The sequence below is a fragment of the Palaemon carinicauda genome, chromosome 31 (genome assembly GCF_036898095.1).
Source record: "Palaemon carinicauda isolate YSFRI2023 chromosome 31, ASM3689809v2, whole genome shotgun sequence".
Lineage (NCBI taxonomy): Eukaryota > Metazoa > Arthropoda > Malacostraca > Decapoda > Palaemonidae > Palaemon > Palaemon carinicauda.
The window spans coordinates 20214902-20238049 of NC_090755.1; the positions used below are offsets into that span (position 1 = coordinate 20214902).

General features: G+C 37.2%; 1 protein-coding gene across 6 annotated transcripts in view; it reads right to left on the minus strand.

Annotated features, from left to right (window-relative positions):
* Positions 1-23148, minus strand: part of LOC137624333 (helicase domino-like) — a 211839-nt gene that overhangs the window by 22282 nt on the left and 166409 nt on the right. For 5 of the 6 annotated variants that reach the window (XM_068355013.1, XM_068355011.1, XM_068355012.1 and 2 more), the window contains 3 exons: positions 18280-18360; positions 8166-8327; positions 2706-2930 (listed from right to left, as the gene is read on the minus strand). In XM_068355013.1, the coding sequence (XP_068211114.1) occupies positions 2706-2930; positions 8166-8327; positions 18280-18360 (468 nt within the window). The remainder of the gene's footprint in view (positions 1-2705; positions 2931-8165; positions 8328-18279; positions 18361-23148) is intronic. The other variant, XM_068355015.1, reaches the window with a different exon arrangement.

A 23148-nucleotide genomic window follows, 5' to 3' on the forward strand; every position in this document is an offset into this window, starting at 1 on the left:
TAAAATGAAAAGTGGCCATCACCTACAATAACTATAAAGACATGAAAGAGTTAGATTACTAAAACCTCAAGATCATCCAAAAATCCACATAATCTATACTTGATAGCCTGGAACATAGATTAACATGTGGATAAAAGGAAAAATTCAAATATTAAGGAAAACTTTACACTGGCAAATGGAATGAAAATGCACAGAACAAATGTACAAAACTCTTCAGCCCTACAACTGAAACATTCTGGAGAATAAGATGATGACAACAGAGACAAACAAAATAATAAATTGCTTTGATAGTCCCGAACCCTTGGATAAGTGTTTGAGTGTGTGTATGCAGTACCAACATATGCTTAGTCATATTCTTTTCCTTCAGATAATTTTTGTTTTGAAACATTTGCAAAATAAGGACACATTAAGTAATGGGGCTATTGTCAAATGTTATTAATGTGTCCCACATACGGTAGGGCAATCACAACCGAACTATTATTCATATGTATCTGGCTATACTTACTTTCATTCCATGATCTTTTGAGGTCTACCCTCTAAACTACACTCATTCAATTTTTAGATTACCTACAGACCCACAAAAAAAAATCATTATGTCAATAGCTTTCTGCAGTAATTAAATCTATCACAAGTAATATCAATTTTCAATGTCGACAAGAATACTGTATCATCAATGACAAAATTTCTTTCTCTGAACTTGAATGTCAAGCACAAAGCATAATCGAATGCATTGCTCCAAAATTAAAGTTTGGTTTAAATTTCTTCCTCTTTGGAAAAACAACCACTCATGGAAAAGAGTAAAGCAGCTATTTTTTGTCTTAATCTACCCTTAATTTTACAATATCCCATTAAAAAAAAGAGGACTGAAGCAGCCGTTTTTTCATCATAAAGGTCAGTAGTTTTTTTAAGAGACTTACCATTGCAACTTGGAAGACGTTACTGTAACTAAAAAAGTGATTGTGTATAATGGGTTCATAAATGTGTTGAGATTTTTTATGAAAGCATAACTTTATAAAGATAAAAAAGAATATGAAAGTATAAAAATAAAAAATAAATACTGTGGACTTCTGTATCTACTTCATGATTTTTCAGCTATCGCAGGGGGTGGGGGGCTGGAATGTATCATTGTGATTGCCAAGGGATTACTGTAGTTTCAGATTTTACAATTTCTACACAGGAATAACGGCTTAGCATTGAATTAATACAAACAGGTGTTTAAAGAATGGACAAGTGACAGGGGCAGATATCAACAAACATGGGATAAGCACAAGAGTGGCAAACTAACCTACCACTTAGCTGTTTGATTTGAAATTCACCCATAATTTTGAATTTTCAAGTATTCTAACTTTTCAATTTTTATTTTTGCAACATGTTAACATTTGCAAAATCAATCAGCCTTCAGTTTTTAAGGTGGAGGGTTAGTGTAGTAAAATATAATATAATGTGTAACAAGTATTCTTTTACAACTTTACTAGAAAATAAAAAAAAAAGGGTCCACGTAAAGTTCCTATTATTTTCACATATGCTACATAAGAAAACTTGATCTACATGAATTACACAAGACAAAAACCATAATGCATAAAGTTCTGTGGCAATAGGATAGAAGAAAATAATAGTCAATCTGTGAAAAACTAGATGATAATACAGTATAATGGTGTGGAGAATATGATGAGATTTTATGCCTGGAAAAATATGAAAACTTTTTAATGCAAAAAACATAAATTTCATTACCTTGCACAACCATAAAGCTCACACATACAGAAGTATATGAAGAAAACAGATAGTTCCAGCCAAGAAAGATTTCAACTTACACTCATTCACTCTTGTATAATAACCATCCCTAACTTACATATATTCTAAAACAATCAACATAAACTGCAACAAAGTTTACCGCATTTGCTACTGACTTTTGAATGTAAAACTTTAAGAATTTTATTCAAGTAATTTACTTAACTTAATTCAACATTCTACAATACTTTGTAACCAATACAGCAGTCAATTTGCTACAATCGGAACAATATCTACTCTCTAGAAAGCTGTAACTCCCAGTTTATCAAACTTATTTACTATATTCCATTTACTTTTCTGTTTCTTACTATACCATATAATTTGAATATTACTAGTATTTTCCCCGAAAGATTAAGCAAACTTTGGATGTCAAACCACTTCTCATTAGGATACTAAGGCCTTGGAACTATATGAAAAACAACCCCTTCAATCTTTCAGTTCTCTAAGACTTGAATTCATGAAGGAGCATTGTGGTACACGTATACTAAATTTAAAAAAAAAAAGGCATGCAAAACATAAATTCATCTTAAGGCCACACAGGAAATGGTATACGATAAAAATCTTCACAACGGCACAGAAATGCACTAACTACAAATTACTTTAAAATAAACGAGGAAAAAAGGATATTTGCTTGAACGCAAGGCATCATGACAGGCAACAATGCCGATCTACAAGAGAAGTTGTGAGGGTGGGAAAATAGGCTGTGAGGCTCATTTAACATTTTCTTTAGACACGTTTTAATTTTCATGATTTAAAAGCTATCAAAAAATTACCAGCCATTAGTTAAGAAATAAAATAAAATTTGGTTGCATTAAGTTGAGGTTGAATTAGACATTTAAGGTTCAGAAAAATCAAGTCTGATATTTAGGCAGCCATCTGCAGGTCAATAGAAGACATCCTTCAACTGAACAACCGACCTGTTGGGTGTTGCCAGCTTTGGTGACAGTTGCAGCGGTGCTGACGCGTGCCTGAGGAAGCGTAACATTAATGGCTGAGACAGGCAGGGTGACACAGGTAGGTGTGTGCACCAGGGTGGATGGAGCACTCACTGTCTTAACCAATGTGGGTACAGGGGTCCCACCACCACTCACACCCCCTTGCACCTGTAGACCAGCTAACAACTGTGCTGAGGGCACTTGCACCTGCACCACAAAACACCACAACAATTACAACTATACAATCTCTTCTTTTATGCATAAGGATCAGTGAATGAAATAGTTTCTTTAATGCATTATCAATGAATGAAAATGATAGTGAAAATAAAGCATCTACATAACAAAGTACATGAATAATACATATATCCGTGGATGACAATTCTCTAATGTTTACTTAAAAACCAGTATAAAGAAACGAGTATACAGAGAAAATAGATTCTAAAATATTTTGGAAAAATTTAATTAAAAAACTTTCAAATGCTAATTAAGAAAAATATGTGGCTAATACAAGTGACAACTGCTAAAACTAGAAAAAAAAAACATCTCATCAGAAATAAATAGCTTCCAAGCATGAAATAAAAGTACATACAAAAGCAGCTTTGATGAGAAAAGTACAATTAAAGACAATTAGCATTACAGCATTATTTGAAATAGTCACTAACTTCATATGTCCAAGGCACATAATATGAATTGTCTTATGAAGATTAAATTGAGTGTGATATACAAAATTCTATTAGTTTGGATTCACGTATTGATATAAAGCCAGCGGCAGTGTCCTTTGAATATGGACCTAGTGAACATTGAGTATGCACAGCAAGCACGCTACACAAAACTTGTTACTGTAATATGTAGGACAAACAGTAGGTGTTTATGGATGGCTAATGAATCTGAGTGACAATAATTTATATATACTTTATATCTAATTTTCCTTCTTTCCTTTTCTTTGCAGGCATATTCAGTCCTAAAATCTTCTATATTGGACCGGGTGGTAAATTCTCATTATTTTTCTTCTACCTTTTATAATCATCCTTTGCTCTAATCAAAATTTAAAACACAACCTTTAAAAACAAATTTCTATTTTTCAATACAAACCCATTACAACAGGTACTTTTAAATTGCACTTTTTGAGATAGACAAAAAGTCCAGTCACCCCAGTCCCTATACTAAGAGAAAAACAGTAATCAGTCAGTGGAACTACAAATGGAAGTATAGATCCCTTTGGCTCTGACGCTTTGCTACTTCACTTTTTATGCTATTTGTCTGATCAACTACAAACCATCACCGGCACTATGAAACAGGAACTCCTCAGCATGAGGTAATGGGTTTAGAATAAACTCAGCATTTTAAAATTTTTCTTGTTTCCCAATAAATACTGTAGCCCAAATCTTGATTATGATGGGAAGGATTTCACTGCTAGACCTCAGAGTTAACCAGAGGAGTATCATATAATCTATGCCAGCTCTTTTGATTGTTACACAACAGAACACAAGGCTCAACTAACAAACAGGGAACTGCATTAAAAACCATACGTACTGATAGCCGAAGTAACATGAGAAGTTTACGAAGGGTATATAAAAGGAGTACTCTGGTTTAATAAAAATGTCTGAACCTGAACCGAAGAAGGAAAAACCTATTGATTCAAAACTACTACTTCTTTCCACCATTATCCCTACATTACGGGGTCTGTTGCTTGATGCGTCCTCTCCAATGCCTTCTATCCAACAAACCTCTTCTTTCCACATCATCCTTCCCCTTATTTCCCCATCTAATTCTCTGCCTCCCACTAGATCTTCTCCCTCTAACAGGTTCGTCCCAAGCTATCCTCCCTTCCTCCCCACCATCGATCATCAACATGTGTCCACATCATCTCATCTCAGTCGTGACACTCTTATCACCTCTGTAATCTTTAGTATGCCTGCCATTCTTATTATTTCATCACTTTCTAATCTTTCAAGCAATAATATTCGCATAATCTACCTCAGTTTTCTCATCTCTGTTCTCTCAAGCTTTGCTTCCTCTTTTCGTCTTAGAGCCCACATTTCTGATCCATACATTAACACTGGTCTTATTACTGCACTATAGATCTTAACTAGCATTTTCTTTTCACATACCACTTCTGCTACCTCGGTCTACTTCCCCAAGGCTGCTTCTATCCATTACCAACTTCAGCCTCACATCCCCTCCTCTGGACTTATAGTAGATCCAAAGTATCTAAATTGTTCCACCTGTTTCTTACTGCTCTCTATAGCTTCTGTCTTATTCACATTTACTCTCCAGCCACCCCTCTCCAAAGTTTTTTGCCACTACAACCCTTCTCTGTAAGTGTTCATCATTTTCAGAAGGAATTACCAAATAATCTGCATATGCTAACTCCTACAACTAAGCTAAATTAAAGTAGAATTTCTTGTTATCTATTTTGTGATACGTCCCATAGAAAGGGACAGCCTCAACATACCTCTCTTGGAGTACTTGGTTGTACAAATATATCAACAAATTAGTCTGACTGAGGGAACAGTCCTTTCCAATTTAGTGTGGTACAAGAGAGATGGGATGACACAGTGTGAAGTTGCTTGGTCCTACCTAATAAGATATTGTGTTTTCGGTACAAAATCTACATGTCCCCTTATTTCTGAGAAAGTGATTTGCTTATAACGTTCAGTTTCAGATTGGATATTGCAGCCCCAAATGGAAACTAACTGTGTTATATGGTATACAAGGCCTGAAACAAAGGGCTGTTTGAAGGTTTAATAAGACTCCTACAAACTTATAATAGGTCACTTTTTTTTTTAAGGTACCTCAAAGTACTAAAAGTCTCTCTAAGTTCCACAACAGAACCCATAATCAGTGCATGAAATTGGAAAGATGAATGTAAAGACCTATGCTCTTCCATATCACAAACTGAGAGTTACTTCTGCACCTCAAGAACAAGTAAGAATCAGCCATCAGTAAAACAGCAGCATTGACTGCATCAATACTTCTTTCACTACATCAACCACAAAAAATTTTTCCTTTTGTTTGGTAAAGGCTAACAGTATAGTCCCTGCAAGGCTATAATATAGCTTTGGATGACCTCAAACCATGAAGTTTTGGTATCTTTAGGTTCCTGTGGAAGTTAGTCTTCTGGGGAGGTATGTCAGATACAAAGCAAGGCCATAAGTCACTGACAGATTCTTGGGGCTTATGATTTTGTCCAACACACATTCGATCATACCAGGTGGTGGGAAGCCACAGACCTTCTGTCGTACCAGGAATTAATAGGGTGTCCATTTTCCACGCTGCTAGATATGGAAGAGCTGAGGTATATGGTGGAAGTTTGAGAATGATTACAAATACTGTAAACAGTACACCAGTGGTGCTCCTATGGACTTAAGCACATGTCTGAAAACACTCTTTTGAGGGAAGACTCTACTACTTCTTGGGAATGTTCATGACCAAACCCCTTCTTCCAGAAATGATCCTTAGAATATTCTCTATTTTGTTGCCCTCTTTCCATACCAGGTGGATATTATCATTGCTTAGTGGCACATGCTCTATAACCTTCACCTCCCATTATTCTTGAGATATACTTCTATTTAATGATTGACCAGCACCTACTTTGTTGGATTTACACTCGCCCCGGGAGGAACATCTCTCTGTCAATGACAGGAGAGTTAAGAAGATTTCAAATAAGAACATGATCTCTGCATATACCAGGGAGGTTACTACGCGTGTTTCAAACCTTCACCTTCCTCCAAAGTGGGACACGTCCCAGAGCTCACAATGTCATGGGTAAAAGCAAGTCCCTGGCATTCAGAATACTTTCTGTGACGCAGGTTTTACATGCCTCTGGAAGCGTCAAAACCCTTTTACATCCCATAGACAAGTTCTCTCTAGGTCCTGTGATAGCTATTCAGCAAATGGTCTAGGTACCTTAGCTCCTCTCACAGTTAATATAAGACAGAGGTTACGTCTAGTCTGGGATGGATGTAAAAGATTGACTGGCTCTTTCATTTCTTCATCTCCCCTTTTATCGGGTCAGAGCATTCAACGCCCTGTCAGCTGGTTTCGTTGGCTGCAGGTAGCCAAGCTGGTAGCAACTATATATATACTGTATTTTAAATGTTACGTCCCACAATATTACTTGAGACATAGTCACAGATGTGTTGTTACAATAGCTGACCGCTAGTTCATGGGCCAACAACCTGCTGGCACTGTCAAGCCACTGATTAAAGAGGTGTCAGGATTCTCACTTCCTACGCTTCATCATGCTTGAGTGAAGAAATCTCGGGTAAAGGTTAATAACCAGTTGGACGGGGGACTTCCACCCACCATAGGATGAGTCTCCTATGTAAAGAACAAAGTTTTGTATTCGTGTCAGAATTTTTATTCTTCCTAACTATACAAACATGAGTTCTTTACTCAAATATTTCAATCAAAGTGGAGTTGTAATAAGTGAGCAGGTGGGTGGTGCTTGCTCTCTATCGACTGGTAAGAACCTAAATGGTCGTTGACACATCGTTAGAATTTAAACAGCAGTATTCCAGCTTTGCTGAAGTCATACTTTTATGTACAACTGAGGTTAGAAAAAAATACAAATTACTTCCAAATTTGTTATTTTTTACTTCAAAAGTGAAAAACCAAAGGAGCTGTGGAGTACCGTAGTAGAATTTAATAGCATTAACTGTCCTATCTCAATTCTGTACTAGCGTTCTAAATAAAAACTAGAAATTTTTAGGTTTAGGGTATACGTCGATATACAGTAAAACAAGGCTTTGAGAAAAGCAGTAAGAATATCAGGTGAGTAAGAAATAAAAATAAACTTCATGATTAATATTGAACTTTTTTCCCAAATACCCAGGTCAGAACTAATGATTACGTGTTAAGAGGGCTTACCCGAGATACGAGTCAACTTTAAGCCTTCACATGATCTCCCACCCCGAGTGAATGAATATCTGAAATACTTTCCAAGGACTGAAGGGTTCGGGGTAAAATATGACTTCATGGTTTTGTTATAACTATATTTAAACAATAACCTATCATTTAAACTCAAAGCTGCCTTTTCATAGGAAATTTTTTTCTATACAATTAATGACAGATATAAAAAATCTTAAATTAACTCTCTCCCTCATCCTCCATAATCATTTTAAATACAACAAATAAATGTGCGAATCTACTACCTTTCCCTCTAACAATATTTCATCATAATACCCCAAATATTTGCAGCCTACTTCCTCTAAAGTAGCTAATGCAAGACATGAAATATGTCTAAATTCTGTAACACATGAACAATCTGAATTATACGACAAAGTCATGAAAAAAGAGTAGCCTTAACTTTATAATCATATTTACCTCCTGGTAACTTTGGGGAAAACTATGCTAATCCACATACCAACCAATTTTATTGCTTGAAAACGTGTATGACAAAATTTTCCAACAAAACTTGATGAACAAACATTATCTTACCTGAGCCATCTGTCCCGTTTTACTAAGCTGCTGCTGTTTGAATAGAGCAGCAACCTCCCTGTCAGTCATTGTGCATGTCACTTTACCAGTAGCCATGACTCCACTTGTGCCAGCTACTACAGTTCCTGGTTTTACAAGTTGTGTACGGCCAGCTTGACTTACCTGGAAAAAATTAAATGAAAAGCTTGTTTACCAAGTATTTTATGGACATGATTTTCAATACATATCTACTACAGGTATGGGCAACCTGCGGCCCACGACTCATGGTTGTGTGGCCCCAGAGACTTTTTAGATTACCGAAACTATGAATACCTATTATTCGTTAAGACGCAGCCTTGGTCTTCAAAATTCCTTTTTCATGAATCAAGGTCGTAACAGCTACAACCAAAGAACAAACAAGGAGATTACTGGTAAGGGAAAATCAGTCTGCGAAAATCCCACAAGGAATAGGTAAATATCCTTCCTTATCACCCAATCTAACCACGGAGTGACCACTTTCGAGATTAAAGAGAGTTAATAGTATATTGATCAACTTGGAGATTTGATATCAATTAACCATGTTTTTCACTTTGTTTACTTATTGTTCCTACTTAAAAGGGAACAAATTTAATACTACTGTATTGCCAGTTGTTCTGTTTCCATTAACTTGGTGAGAGCAGAACTGTCGTATACACGCAGTGAAAAATTAAATTTTTGGAATATTTATACTCCCAACATGTCAAAGGAAAGGAAGTTACTTGATGAAGGTTATGTTTTTCAAGATAAGTGGACAACACATTATTTTTTTTGTACTGTGGAATGAGAAACCTGTAAGCCTTATTTGTTTATAAATTACAGTATTAGTATTTTGAAGGAATATAATTTGACAAGACATTATTGTACTAAACACTCTACTTATAGCAATCTTATTGGTAGACTAAGAGAAGAAAAATTAAAAAAATTGAGAAAAACTTTGATAGGACAGAAAAAGATTTTTAAGAAAAAACAATATAATATTGCGTAAGTTACTTACATAGTTGCAGAAAAAATTGCTGCTGAGTATTCAAAGAACTACAGTAATGACAAATTTATGTAAGAATGTTTACTTGTATCTGAAATTGCAACCAGAAAAAACTGTGAAAATATAGTTTACCTGTGACAAAACACATTGAAGAATTGGGATCTAACAATGAATCCACTCCAATGAAACTATGCTAAAAATTCAAAACTTTTTCTTTAGCCACAAATGAGATCACTGATGTAACAGATATAGCTCACCTTGTAATGTTTATGTATGGTGTCAACTCTGATTTTAATGTTACTGAAAAAGTGCATGGATTGCAATCTATGCAAGGAACAACAAGTGAGGACCTTTTTTAGGAAGTGAAAGGCTTGATAAAAGCTAAAATTTCCTATGGAAAAACTTCATAGCTTGGCAATAGATGGTGCAACTGCCATGGTTGGAAGTAAAAACAGACTTGTTAAAAAGAAAGAAAAATGGCAATGCACAAGGAACCCAGCAGCATCAATGCATTTTACTTTACGATCCATCAGCTGACTTTATGTGTAAAGTCAGTGAAATTTTCAAATATCATGTCCTCTGTTATGCAATGTGCCAATTTTCTAAAATCTAAGGCTGTATATCATCGATAGTTTAAAGTTCTTAGAAGATATCGATGCAGAGTATGGTACCCTTGCCTCTTATTGTGAGGTACAATGGATAAATAAGGGTGAAAGGTTAAAACAATTTCATGAGCTCGGATAAGAAATTTTTATTTTTATGGATATGAAAGAATAGTCTGTTACAGAATTTCAAAAGGAAAAATGGGTTCATGATTTAGCATTAATTGTGGACTTCACAGACCATCTAAATGAATTAAATTTGGAACTGCAGGTAGAGGTCAACCAAACTTCAGCCGTGGGATAGGCAACAGAGACATGGAGAAGTTTTCCACCTTTTGACTTTGGCATGGCATGACCAAGCAAATTTCCCTACATTTACAAATGAGCATCGGTTACACAAAAGGGAATTCTCCAACAGATTTCAAAAATTTATTAGCCAAGATTCTTATTCGACAATTGGTTCTTCTCCATTTGAAGTACATGTTACCTTTTTTTCAGATGGAATTAGTCAAGCTCCAAGAAAGTAACGATCTTCTAATGTAAGATTCAGAGACATCATTATTGGATTTCTGTAAGTCTTTACCGAGGAATGATTACCGAGATATTGAAACAAGCAAGAAATTTAATTTCTATTTTTGAAAGTACTTATATATGTGAACAGTTATTTTCTAGAATAAAACATGTTAAATCTAAAACTAAGTCAAGACTTACTAATGAACATTTTAAGCTCAAGGCTAGCAACATCTCAAATCCAACTTAATATTGAAAATATGGTAAAGAATGTGAATATGATAAAATCATTGATACAATTAATTCATGAAATTTTATTCTTTAATAAAATGTTAGTGATACTAAGCACTTATACATTTAAGAGATTATTATTATCATTATTAAAGCGCAAGGTAAGAGAGGCAAAGAGGGCAGCTGACCTGAGGTGGGGTCAGGGATTGGGTCATTCATATGAAGAGAATAAGAAGAAGTTTTAGAAAGAAGTGAAGAGAGTAAGGAAGACTGGTTCAAGAATTGAAGAGACAGTGAAAGATGGAAATGGAAAGTTGTTAAAAGGAGAGGAGGCAAGGAAAAGGTGGGTCGAGTATTTCGAAACTTTACTGAATGTTGAGGATAATAGGGAGGCAGATACAATTGCTGTTGCAGGTGTTGAGGTGCCGGTGATGGGAGATGAGAATGAGAGAGAGATTACAAGAGAGGGAGTGAGGAGAGCACTAGATGAAACGAGAGTAGGAAAAACATCTGGTATGGATAAGGTGAAAGCTGAGATGTTGAAGGAGGGGGGTGTGACTGTACTTGAATGGTCGGTTAGATTGTTTAATATGTGTTTTGTGTTGTTCATGGTACAGTAGATTGGGTTTGTGCATGTATTGTACCACTATATAAGGGTAAGGGAGATGTGCATGAGTGTTGTAATTCAAAGGGTATAAGTTTGTTGAGTGTAGTTGGAAAAGTGTATGGTAGAGTACTGATTAATAGGATTAAGAATAAGACAGAGAATGCAATCTTAGAAGTACAGGGTGGTTTTAGAAGAGGTAGGGGTTGTATGAATCAGATTTTTACAGTTAGGCAGATATGCGAGAAATATTTAGCAAAAGGTAAGGAGGTGTATGTTGTGTTTATGGATCTGGAGAAAGCGTAAGATAGAGTTGATAGGGAAGCAATGTGGAATGTGATGAGGTTATATGGAGTTGGTGGAAGGTTGTTGCAAGCAGTAAAAAGTTTCTACAAAGGTAGTAAAGCATGTGTTATGATAGGATATGAAGTGAGCGATTGGTTTCCGGTGAGAGTGGGGCTGAGACAGGGATGTGTGATGTCGCCGTGGTTGTTTAACTTGTATGTTGATGGAGTGGTGAGAGAGGTGAATGCTCAAGTGCTTGGACGAGGATTGAAACTGGTAGACGAGAATGACCATGAATGAGAGGTAAATCAGTTGTTGTATGGCTGTCTGCTAATGAAGGTGATGAATGCAAGAGTTGATGGGAGAAGTACAAGAGGATGGCTAAGGTTTGGGTGGATGGATGGAGTGAAGGAAGCTCTGGGTGATAGGAGGATAGATGTGAGAGAGGCAAGAGAGCGTGCTAGAAATAGGAATGAATGGCGAGCGATTGTGACGCAGTTCCGGTAGGCCCTGCTGCTTCCTCCGGTGTCTTGGATGACCACGGAGGTAGCAGCAGCAGGGGATTCAGAGTTATGAAGCTTCTTGTGTGGTGGATAACGGGGGAGGGTGGGCTGTGGCACCCTAGCAGTACCAGCCGAACTCGGTTGAGTCCACTGTCAGGCTGGGAGGAACGTAGAGAGAGGTCCCCTTTTTTGTTTCATTTGTCTGATGTCGGCTACCCCCCAAATTGGGGGAAGTGCCTTGGTATATGTATGTATGTATGTATTATTAGCTAACCTACAACCCTAGTTGGAAAAGCAGTATGCCATAAGCCCAAGGGCTCCGATAGGGAAAATAACCCAGTGAAGAAAGGAAATAAGAAAATAAACTACGAGAAATAATTAAAAAGTAAAATAAAATATTTTAAGAACAATAACAACATTAAAATAGATCTTTCTTATATAAACTATTAAAAAATTCAAAGAAACAGGAGGAGGAGAATTAAGATAGAACCTTGAGTGTACCCTCAAGCAAGAGAACTTTACCCAAGACAATGGAAGACCATGGTACAGAGGCTATGGCACTGCCCAAGAAGAGAGAACAAAGGTTTGATTTTGGAGTGTCATTCTCCTAGAAGATCTGCTTATCATAGATAGCTAAAGTCTCTTCTACCCTTACCAAGAGGAAGATAGCCGCCAAAAAATTACAGTGCAGTAACTGACTCCTTGAACAAATAAGAATTGTTTGGTAATCTCAGCGTTGTCAGGTGTTTGAGGACAGAGGAGTAAGTGGAAAGAATAGGCCAGACTAATCAGTGTATTATGTAGGCAAAGAAAAACCTAGCCGTAACCAGAGAGAAGGATCCAATGTGGTACTGTCTGGTCAGGTGGGTTACAAGTGGGTAGCGGGGAAGCCCTGCTCCCGCCAGTTCAGAGTAGCCATTTTGACCTTTGCCTAGAAATTGTAGGGTGCATTAAGACTTGAAGTTAAGATTAACGAACTCAGGTTTGTATATTTGAGAAAAATACACATCATTGTCCTTTAAGCGGAGACTTATCCTTAATAGGGAGGAAGTCCCTATGACTGAACTGGCTGGTGTAAAATCCTGGAATGTCAGTGCACTCAGTGAAGAAGGTGCATAAGTGCTGGCTTCCATCCACACCTATTGTCCTTAAAGGATTTAGGCGATAGATTTAGGTTTCTGCTGTTAGGCAGTTGATCAATATACTAACTTTTATCCACACTAGAGTATCTTGCCAGAAAGTAAAGTTAGTATCACAAATTTTGAACGTAATTTGCATTTTACCTAACTACTGTACATAAATACAGACCCCAAATCCTTTAATATGAGTGTTTTCAGCATAGCTGAAACTCGACTGTTGAGATTTACAATTAGGTGTCAGCGGTTACCATCAAGATTAGTGACACTAACAGATTCAACCTTAAGGTTGAGGTAGATCTGATATCCCAACTTCAAGTGCTCAGACAGGAATGTTATTTCCGGACTCTTACTGAATCAGCATGGCTGAAGGTACATGTCACAAAAGCACTGTACTGTACTTGTGTATCTTCATCTATACCCTTCTGGCACAGGAAAGTTTTTGGTGCTCCACAAGGGAAAATGAGATCTCTTAAGAAGTGTCACTGTATTCTCATAGGTCAGTGGAGACTGTCATTCTGCACCTCACTAGAACGAGATTGGAGTTGTGCCAAGTTAACCCTGGCTCTTGTACACAAACTCTGGACAAGAGAGGAAGGCCTTCCTTTGTTGAGAATGACTTGTGTCATACAACATCATGCAGTACACTCTAAAGTCTGCAGGATGTGATGTCCTGAAGAGTAGGAGTACATTACAGCATGAGGTTGCCTTGAAGAGTGTTCCCCTGCCTATGAAAGCTCCTCGGAAGGGGTGTGTCTGCTACTATCAAAGCCTTTGTGAAGTGGCCCTTGCTCAAACCCAGATGAGCATGTTATGAGAGGTGATTGTATCTCTCTAGAAGAATGCATCTGCATCACAGGGCGCTTGACAACTGTTTTGGGAGGGGCTACCTGATCAAGAGAATCATCTTTATGTGAAGAAAACCAACTACCTCATGAATGCCTTTGGACCTTTGGGCGTGCCTGAACTGAAAAGCAAGCTTGCTTGCGGAGTGCACATGAAATGCATCAGTCTGGGTAGTCTGTATATGCCAAATTCATTGCATGATTGCCAAAAGTAAAGTGCTCGCAAACTGGAGACCTAGAACGGGTGTGCTTGCACAAGAAACTCAGTGAGCTTTCAAATGCTTTCTCCTTAGAAGGAAAAAAGTGTGGATGCACTGCTGATGGTATGCAACCAAAGTACTTAACCCCATGAGATTTACCTTGGTCTAGGGCCTGAGTGATCATTGGTGGATGTCTGGGGTAGATCTAACTGCCAAAGGGGATTCTACAAGTGATCACTCACTTAGTCGGTCTAGAATATGTCTACTAACAGGATGATAAACCACTGACAAGGGTTCATTAACCAAAGATCGAATAAGCTTATCAGTATGTGACCATACACAATACTAGAGAAGCCCAAATGCATAGAACTTTCAAGGTCTACCGAGAAAGTCCCTACCAAAGGGCACCCATGTACAACTGCACTTGCATGCAAGAATAGCTGCAAAATCTTCTACAAGAGTGGCCTCCCAAGGCAAATCCTGTTCATTATCTGATACGCACTTAAAAGCTGAAGAGCGCACACGCTTAAAAGCCTGTAATGTTCTAGGAGATTGAGAGTGATCACTAACAGCTGAACGCCAGCAAGCTCTAACAAGTGGATGTACCCGAGGGCTAACAGGTGAGCGTGAATATTCTCTAACAGGCGACAATTCATAAGAAATATTCAGAGCACACGTGGGTGTGAGCCGGCAAGTGAGCCGCCTGATTGCTAACAGGAAAGAATGTATGAACACTTAAGAGGTGAGCTAATATAAGCACTAAGAAGAGAGCCCTTATGATGGCAAACAGAGGGATGCCATTAAGTTACGCAAGATCTCAGACCTCACAAGCGATCGCTCAACGTGAAATGCGAACGTCTCACCGAATATCACAAATTTTGAAGTAATTTGTATTTTTCCTAACAATACAAATCTGAGTTGGTTTAGCCATAAAAGCTTTTGACACCTCTTCAATGACCCTCTGCTAGTTGATATGAGGTAACCCGGCCCCCCGGTCACATACTTGCCCAAAAGCAATTAAGCTCACTTTTGATTGCAAGGAGGCTTAGGGGGAAAGTTATGGCAGGAAAACTATGACAAGTAGATGTAAAGAACTCAAGTTTGTATAGTTAGGAAAAATAAAAATCACTTTGTAATTTGTCACTTCGTTCTTTATGTAGGACACTCAGCCTAAGATGGGTGTAAGTCCTTTTCAACTGGCTGAAGAACTTTGCCTTGGGATAACAAATCCGAGCTCTACAGATCATGGGAAGAGTATCCTGACACCTTGTGAACCATTGGCTTGTCAATGACAGAGGGTTAACATCTTGTGCAATCATGGTCAGTGAGTGGGAACAAGCACTGTAACTTCATCTAGGTGTGGGTTGACACTCATGCACACCGAGACCCAGACAAGACTCAACTTCCCCTCGCTAGGAGTTGGGGACGTAACAGAAAGTATAAATATATATTCCAGCTACTAAATAAAAATGGGGCTTGTCTGCAATCAGGAGAAGGCCAGCTTGCAGAGTATTTGGATGATATGTCCAAAGAGAATTCCTCCCAGACTAACACTATTGTAACTTCCGCCCTCAACCAACTGCTACTAGTTCTATAAGAGAGCTAAGGCTGATATACCAGTTTTTGAGCAGCCATCACAAGGACTAGAGTAAACATATCTAGGTTCCTGTGGGTTAAGTCTTGCAGGTAGTGGATGGTGAAGGGGATCTGTCTCTTCCACAAGCCCGCCTGTAGTATCTGTACCACAGAGAAGTTCCTTGTGAATGCCAGGGGCATAATAATGCCCCTGACATCATGAGCTCTGGGCCATCTGCTCTGTTGAGCAGGGGGGGATTAAATGCATGGTCAATGACCTGTCAAATCCAGGGGAGACAATGTTCTTAGTATTTCTTCTTTTGACCCTGCACGTACTGACAACCACGCGCTTGACCTGAGGGCAATCTCTTCTTATTTGCTTCAGATAGTACCTCAGTGCTCTTACAGGACATAATAATATTTGATCAGAATCGTCGGTTATTTACCTTAGACTCAAAATCTGGAAGGGCCTGAACGTAAGGTTCGCTACATCCGGATTCCAAGTCTTAGTAATAAACTCAGCGACAAAGATGAGTGTAACCTGGTCCCATCCTCGTATTCAAGCGATGCCATAGAACAGTCCATGCCACTTGCTGACATTCTTTGTAGAGGCCTGAACGAGAAAGAACATTTTCAGTGTAAAGTCCTGATCTGACACTTGATTTAACGGTTTTTAGGGAGCTCCTTTCACGGAACGCAGAATTTTGACTATGTTTCATGGAGGTGGTCTCACTTCTGACTGAGGGCAAGTTAGCTCAAAACTCTGTATGAGAAATTTAACCAAAGAGAAATTATTACTCCTTTCAGTCTACACTTGAATAAAAGCTGAGCAATAGCCTTTCACAGCAGAGACTGGAGAGAATTTTTCCTTTGGAGATACAGTATAATAAAAACTCAGCACTCAGGGGAATAGTGCTTCCTAGTGGAGAGACACCCCTTCCATAACACCAACCACAAAAGATTGACCACTTCAACTGGTAGACGGTGATAGAGAACTTTCTGAGGTATCCAGACATACGTTTTGCAACTGTGTGCAAAAACCCTCTCTGAGTGAGGATATGCCAGACAACCTACAGACATGAAGTCATAGGGATGTGAATATTTTGTGGAAGACCTTGGCATGTGGTTGACATATAAGGTCATGCAAGGGGGGAAACTCCTCAGAATCTCTGGCAGCAGAAGCAGAAGGTATGGGAATCACTCTGCTTGCTGTCACATTAGATCTATTAGTCATGAATAGGTTGTGTAATGATCTCACCTTATTTAGGAATCTCTTCATCAGGCAGAATGGGTGAAATTTATAGACATCCAGATTGTCCCACTGGTGTTGAAAGGTATCCAGAAAGGCTGCCTGTGGGTCTGGTACTGACGAGCAGTACACCGAAAGGGCAGTCTTCTTGGTGGTGGTCTGCCAAGGAGGCTTCTTAGATGTCTTATGTGCTTGCCTTCACACCTGACGTTTTTTATGCAACAGGTGCTGAAGACGAAGGAGGAGAAGTAATGGCTCTATGGAAGAGCCCACTGGTTTACTGAGTTATGAGCCAAGAACTCTAATGATCTGGCTTCAGAAGGCACGACATTCTTAAAAATGTTCCATTTTACTGGATCTGACAGATCTTTGGTGTTGACCAAATGACCATTGGTACTGAACCAGTACTCCATTCATGAAGAGACTTGCAAAGTGGCCTTTGCAACCCTCTCCGTATTAGCAACATCAGCAGCTGGAAAAACCACCGGCTGTGTTTTAAAGTCCTCTACTGTCATGCCTTGGGGCAAGGCTGACACTCCCAGGACTAATGGCAGGGGAATTAAACTAGACGAATTGCTGGCCATTAGGGAGTCTTGTCTTGGGGCATGCCCCTTGAGGGGCAGATGTAAACAGGTAACCTACGTGTGAGAGTTGACACCTGGTGCCAATGAAAGAAGTACAGGGACTGGGTGAGAAACTGGGGCACAACTGGTGGTATTCGAGTTCCTACTCCTAGGATCAGAGGCCTAGGGTTCCCGAGAGACCCCGACACCGTCAGAAGAATGTTAATAGGTTTGTCAGGTTTAACAGGCTATCATGCAGTCACGGCTAAGACAGCTTTGGTGAGTTCCTGTCTCCAAGCAGAGTCTTCAGAAAAGATTGGGTTTGGGTCTCAGGCGCATGCATGTCGTGGGCACGAGCTACCTCCTTCCAAGACGAGGGAGGTTACACTGAGCGTAATTGTGTACAACCTGGCAGCTGAAGTCAAAGTGATTTCTCGATGTGCTAGTGAGGGGCCAAGCTTTCCCCACCACCCGCTACTGACAACTCGCAATAAATTTCAACATCGGAGTTTCAGCTATGCTGAAATAATATTCCTATTAATGGACGAAGGTTTGCATTCATACTGGAACAAATTGGAAATCAAGACCAGAAATTAATAGAAACAACATCGAGGACTTATGCTTTTAAACTCTCTTTTTCCCTTATAAATTAAAATGACTAGGCAAAAATTTTCTTCTCTTCATGACTACATCATAAGCTAATTGGTCATAGTCTGGTTCATTACAAAACTTAGCAAGGCTCCAGGCATCGTATGCATCCTGCAGTCTTTATCATAGAAGGCTTACTGCATAAGCATTAAAAACCACATACCTGAATAGGATTGACACCAGCAATAGATCCACCAGATACAGCAACCTGAACCTTCTGAGTTGTACCAGACTGGCCTCCAATCTGAAATTCAAAAGTACCTTGAAAAAGCTTCCTCCAACTGTTCTCCATACCAAATTCTTAGTAAAATTTTGTATACAGTAAATGATTCCAAACATAACACATTTACATAAAACAAAAGGGATTACATTGTAGGTAGAGTATCTGAATACAGTCAGACCTTACCATTTGCAGGGTTAGGTATAGGATCAGCAAATGCTGGAGACAAGACCAATCACTACACCATCAATTTCCCTATGTAACTGAACAAAACTTATATTTACCAATAAAGACAAAAGACAAAAGTAGTAAGTATTCAGTTATATTACATCAAATACAGAAAAGCATTTGCAATTATATAACAACAAATAGAATACAAAAAGCCATTACTACACTAGAGCTAGAAAATTCACCTAAATAGCAGTTTCAGTCTCAACTTACTCTAACCTTTAGGTATGTTGTGCTGCCTTTAGTCTATGGTTTTTTATGTTCATTTAAAATTCTATGGTATAAGTGACTGAAATAAAATACTGAAAATTCATAAAGGAATAGTTATATAAGAGAAAATGTAACACAGCTGCATACTATATTAGGTTGCATAACAGGGAAGTAAGTTGAGACTAGGTTGCATAGCAGGGAAGTAAGTTGAGACTGATGTTGTTATATAAGTGAATTTTAAAGCCCCTGTTTCATACGAGAGAGAGAGAGAGAGAGAGAGAGAGGAGAGAGAGAGGAGAGAGAGAGAGAGAGAGAGAGAGAGAGACTTATGACTCGATGGAATTTCAGGGTCTTCCCACAAATGGTAAGGTCTAACAATAAATATACAAGACTTATATGCATAAAAAATTCCATACTGTACAGGTAAAATAACTTCATAAAACAGGTGCCATAATTAACAAGCTACTACAAATAGGTAGAAAATATTTGGTTAAACACCCTTTACATTAAAAATCTCTTAATTTAGTTTTAATAAAAAAAATTGCTTTTTATAAAATCATTCTTTAAAGTGGGGATTCCATATGTGCACACACTAGTATATCTAGGGACTTGTGATCTAAAATACTAGGTCAAAATTAACTTCATTAAAATTTATTCATGATATATACAATGAAACTACAAATATTTGGACTCCTGTTGTACCGCACGTCTATCACACGCCTGTACACTGTGACGGCATTCCTGTTTTTTGTACATTATCGTTATCGCTTTCCTCTTGCACTGATAACTTGTCTGTTTTTGTATGCACTTGAATCATTGTGTTTGAATTTTTGTGCCCTTCTTCCATGGAACGGCTTGTATTTATACTCATGCTGTGTCAAAATAAAGTCAGTTGCAATTACGCTGTCTCTTAGTTATCACCTAACTGCTTGCTCGCACACTGGTGACCCCGGAGTGACTAGTGTGCGAGCGAGCAATTAGGTGATAACTAGGAGACGGCGTAATTGTACCTAACTTTATGTTGACAGAGCATGAGAATAAATACAAGCCGTTCCAAGCAAGAAAGGCACAAAAATTCAAACACAATGATTCAAGTACATACAGGAATAGACAAGTTACCATGGCGAGAGGAGAGTGATAACGATAATGTACAAAAAATAAATACCACTACAGTGTACAAGCACACACTGTTTACGATTTCATATGCCCTTCATATTAAACCAAAGACAATGTAAGGTAACGTATTTTTCAACTTAAGGAGTAAACGTTTTTATAAATGACCAATATAAAAAGCTTATTTCTATTCAATGTTACTGCAAAAATACAGTACCAAAATTTCTTTCTTCTGCATTTTCCAAAATCTAATGAATTCTCTGTACTGATAATGAAAATTAAATTTTCTTGAAATGGAAAAATTGCAAGCACTTGAAGTAGTAATGAATGGATTAATTTTAAGTGTATTACTATAAATCAATCAGGCAAAAACACCAAGAGCTGGCACAAACAGTAAAAAGTAAACCATGTGCAATTATTACAAAACATATCTAAAAACTTTTGAAAGGTGCAGAGATCTAAAAAGTTTAATGCTTCCAAAGAAGTAAAAAACTTCTACAAGTTTAGTTAGATTATCAATCAACTGGTTGATACTTTCAAATCATTAAAATATATCAAAAATACATATGCAGTACAGTATTCTATATAAAATTTTAATCAAAACAATTTTATGGTGATCTTAGTCATGAAGATTTGATGATAAGAAGTCAAGGAGAGTGATGTTTTCAAGAGTGCATTTCTTTAAGCTTCACATAGTGTTTCTAAAATGTTTTGCCATTTCCAAGTTAATTCAGTTCTCATATAACATTTAAGACTGTAAGTTCATTGTCAAACCCAGTAATTCTCAACCACTGTACCACAATATCATTTTACGTGAAACCTCACAGCGGAAAGTACAAAAAATTGGGTAGAGATTTTGGTTTTATGTGACTGAACAGCTTTAGCGACAATTTTCTTAAATCAATATAGTTGTAGCACAGAAAACTGCCGTTTAAAGTGTTCTCATTATTTATAATAATTCTACAAAGAATTATGGATTGGATATCATAAGGGAAATGGCCTTTGAGTTGATATTGCCATGTCATATTGATAGGCGTCATCCTGTTTCGTCCTTGCGGTGTGGGCTTTCTCATATACTGTATCAAAATGTGATTATTATAGTTCATGTTGTGTTCCAAACATATAGTTTAGCAGTGTGTCTACATATGATGAAATGCCATGTTGTTATTTAATTTTGATCTTCAGATTGTTTGTTATTGATAATGTGAATTTTGCTGCAAATGCTGTTTTTTTTTCCCTTGGATCTGGGATTTTGTTTTAAAGATTGAGAGAAATAAAAGTTTTTCAACAAACTTGTTAACAATAATAATAAATATCTCAATAGACTTCAAAAGGATGTTTATGTTAATTCTTGGATATACAAAAATAGGCATTAGAATATCATTAGTCGATCATAGCAGTTTAAATTGCTTCAAAGTTAAATATTTGATATGTATATCTTTGTACCATACACATATCAACACTGCCTGAATCTCAATCTCGTCAGAAACTCTCGGAGTCTTGCTGTTGGTTGAGACTGAGCAGTAGACCAATCAGATTGAGTTTGGACTAATAGTAATACATAGACCCCTAGGAGAGTACCATACTAGCATCTGGATTATATTCCATTCAACATTTTTTTTGTTTTTACCTTTTGATCTGGGATTTCCCAATAATTTACATTGACAGCATCTGTATTGCATCAGTGTACTTCTGGGGCAAGATTTTGATCATTAATAGGGTGTTAACTGGTTTTAGTGCAACCCTTTACAATGGATAAATTTCTTATAAGAAAGGAAGCTAGTGACAGCCATAAGTATGGATATTCTTGGCTGATCAACCAAGACCATTACATGTAGTTTGCGGAAAAGAAAGTCAAATGAATTCAAGTTACCACGCATGTTAAAATGACATTTCAATACTAAAAATTTGTCTCTACAATATAAAGATCTTGTTTATTTTCTATGACTCTTAGATGAGCCATTAAAGTAATGCAATGTTTTTGAGAAAACAATAACTGTATCTGAATGGGTTTAGCTTGCTTCAATTGAGGTTGCAGAAGTGATAGCATTGAAATCTAAATCTCACAATCTTGATGAATAATATTGCCTGCTTGCAAAAATATTTTAAAAAAGAAATTGCAAAATCCCATTATCAAATCATAAGATACACAATGGAATTTTAATCTTACTGAAAATGTTTTTAAAAATTTTCATCTTAAGGATTCCATTTTGGCATTAAACATTGAGTCACTGATATCAGCTTAAATTTGTATGTTTTGTTGATGCGGGTGAAATAATCAATTAGATTTTGTTGCAAAGGAATGTCAGCAACTACTAAAATTCTATATATTTTCATATGATATCAGACTTCATTAAAGAAATGAATTTTACTTGGAAGTCCAATGTCGGCATTTGCACTGATGGAGCACAATGTATGACAAAATGTATTAAAAGTATTTGTACACCTCACAGAAAAAGAAAATTCAGATCTTATTTGTACTTGTTTTTTTACAGTATATAGATAATTTCTTGTTTTAGGAATATGAAAAGATTTAAAATATTAGTTATAACAGGTAGTTGAAATAGTCAATTAAAAGTATGCCTTTGAAGTCAAGACTATTTGAAAGATTCCCAGCATGTGATAGAATACCTATGCATACCAAAGTTGGATGGCTGTCAAAAGGAAAAGTGCTAACTCCAGTTCACAAATTACACGAATAATCACTAGCCTATTTTGACAGACACAAGCTGGGAAAATTCTGCGAATATCTTAGTTGCAAATTTTCAATTTCTAAACTGGAATATTTAATGGAAATATATAGTCAATTAAATAGTAGCATGCAAAGTAAAAACAAAAATATTCTCATTTCAATAGATAAGTTAGTTGTCCTATAAAAGAACATTTTTTGGGGGGGAGAAATAAAGCATGCGTTGGTAATTTTTATACGTTTCCTACTCTGCATACCACTTGGATTAAAAAAAATCCCTGTTGTGGTTACCAATTTGACAGCACTCGATGAAAACATTGACCATTATTTTACATCACAAAGCATAGAAAAGTATGATTGGATTTGAAATCCATCATAAATGTTTTTTCTAAATATTGGAATACAGTTGTGTGAAGAACTAGCCGCCAATCTAGAGATCGAGAACTTGATGCATTTTAGATTTCTATACAAGAGAAATATCCCATATTAGTTAGAATAGATTTATCACCTCTGTTGCCAATCAATACTTCTCATCTATGTGAACTAGGCTTTCCATCCCTAAAAAGCATCAA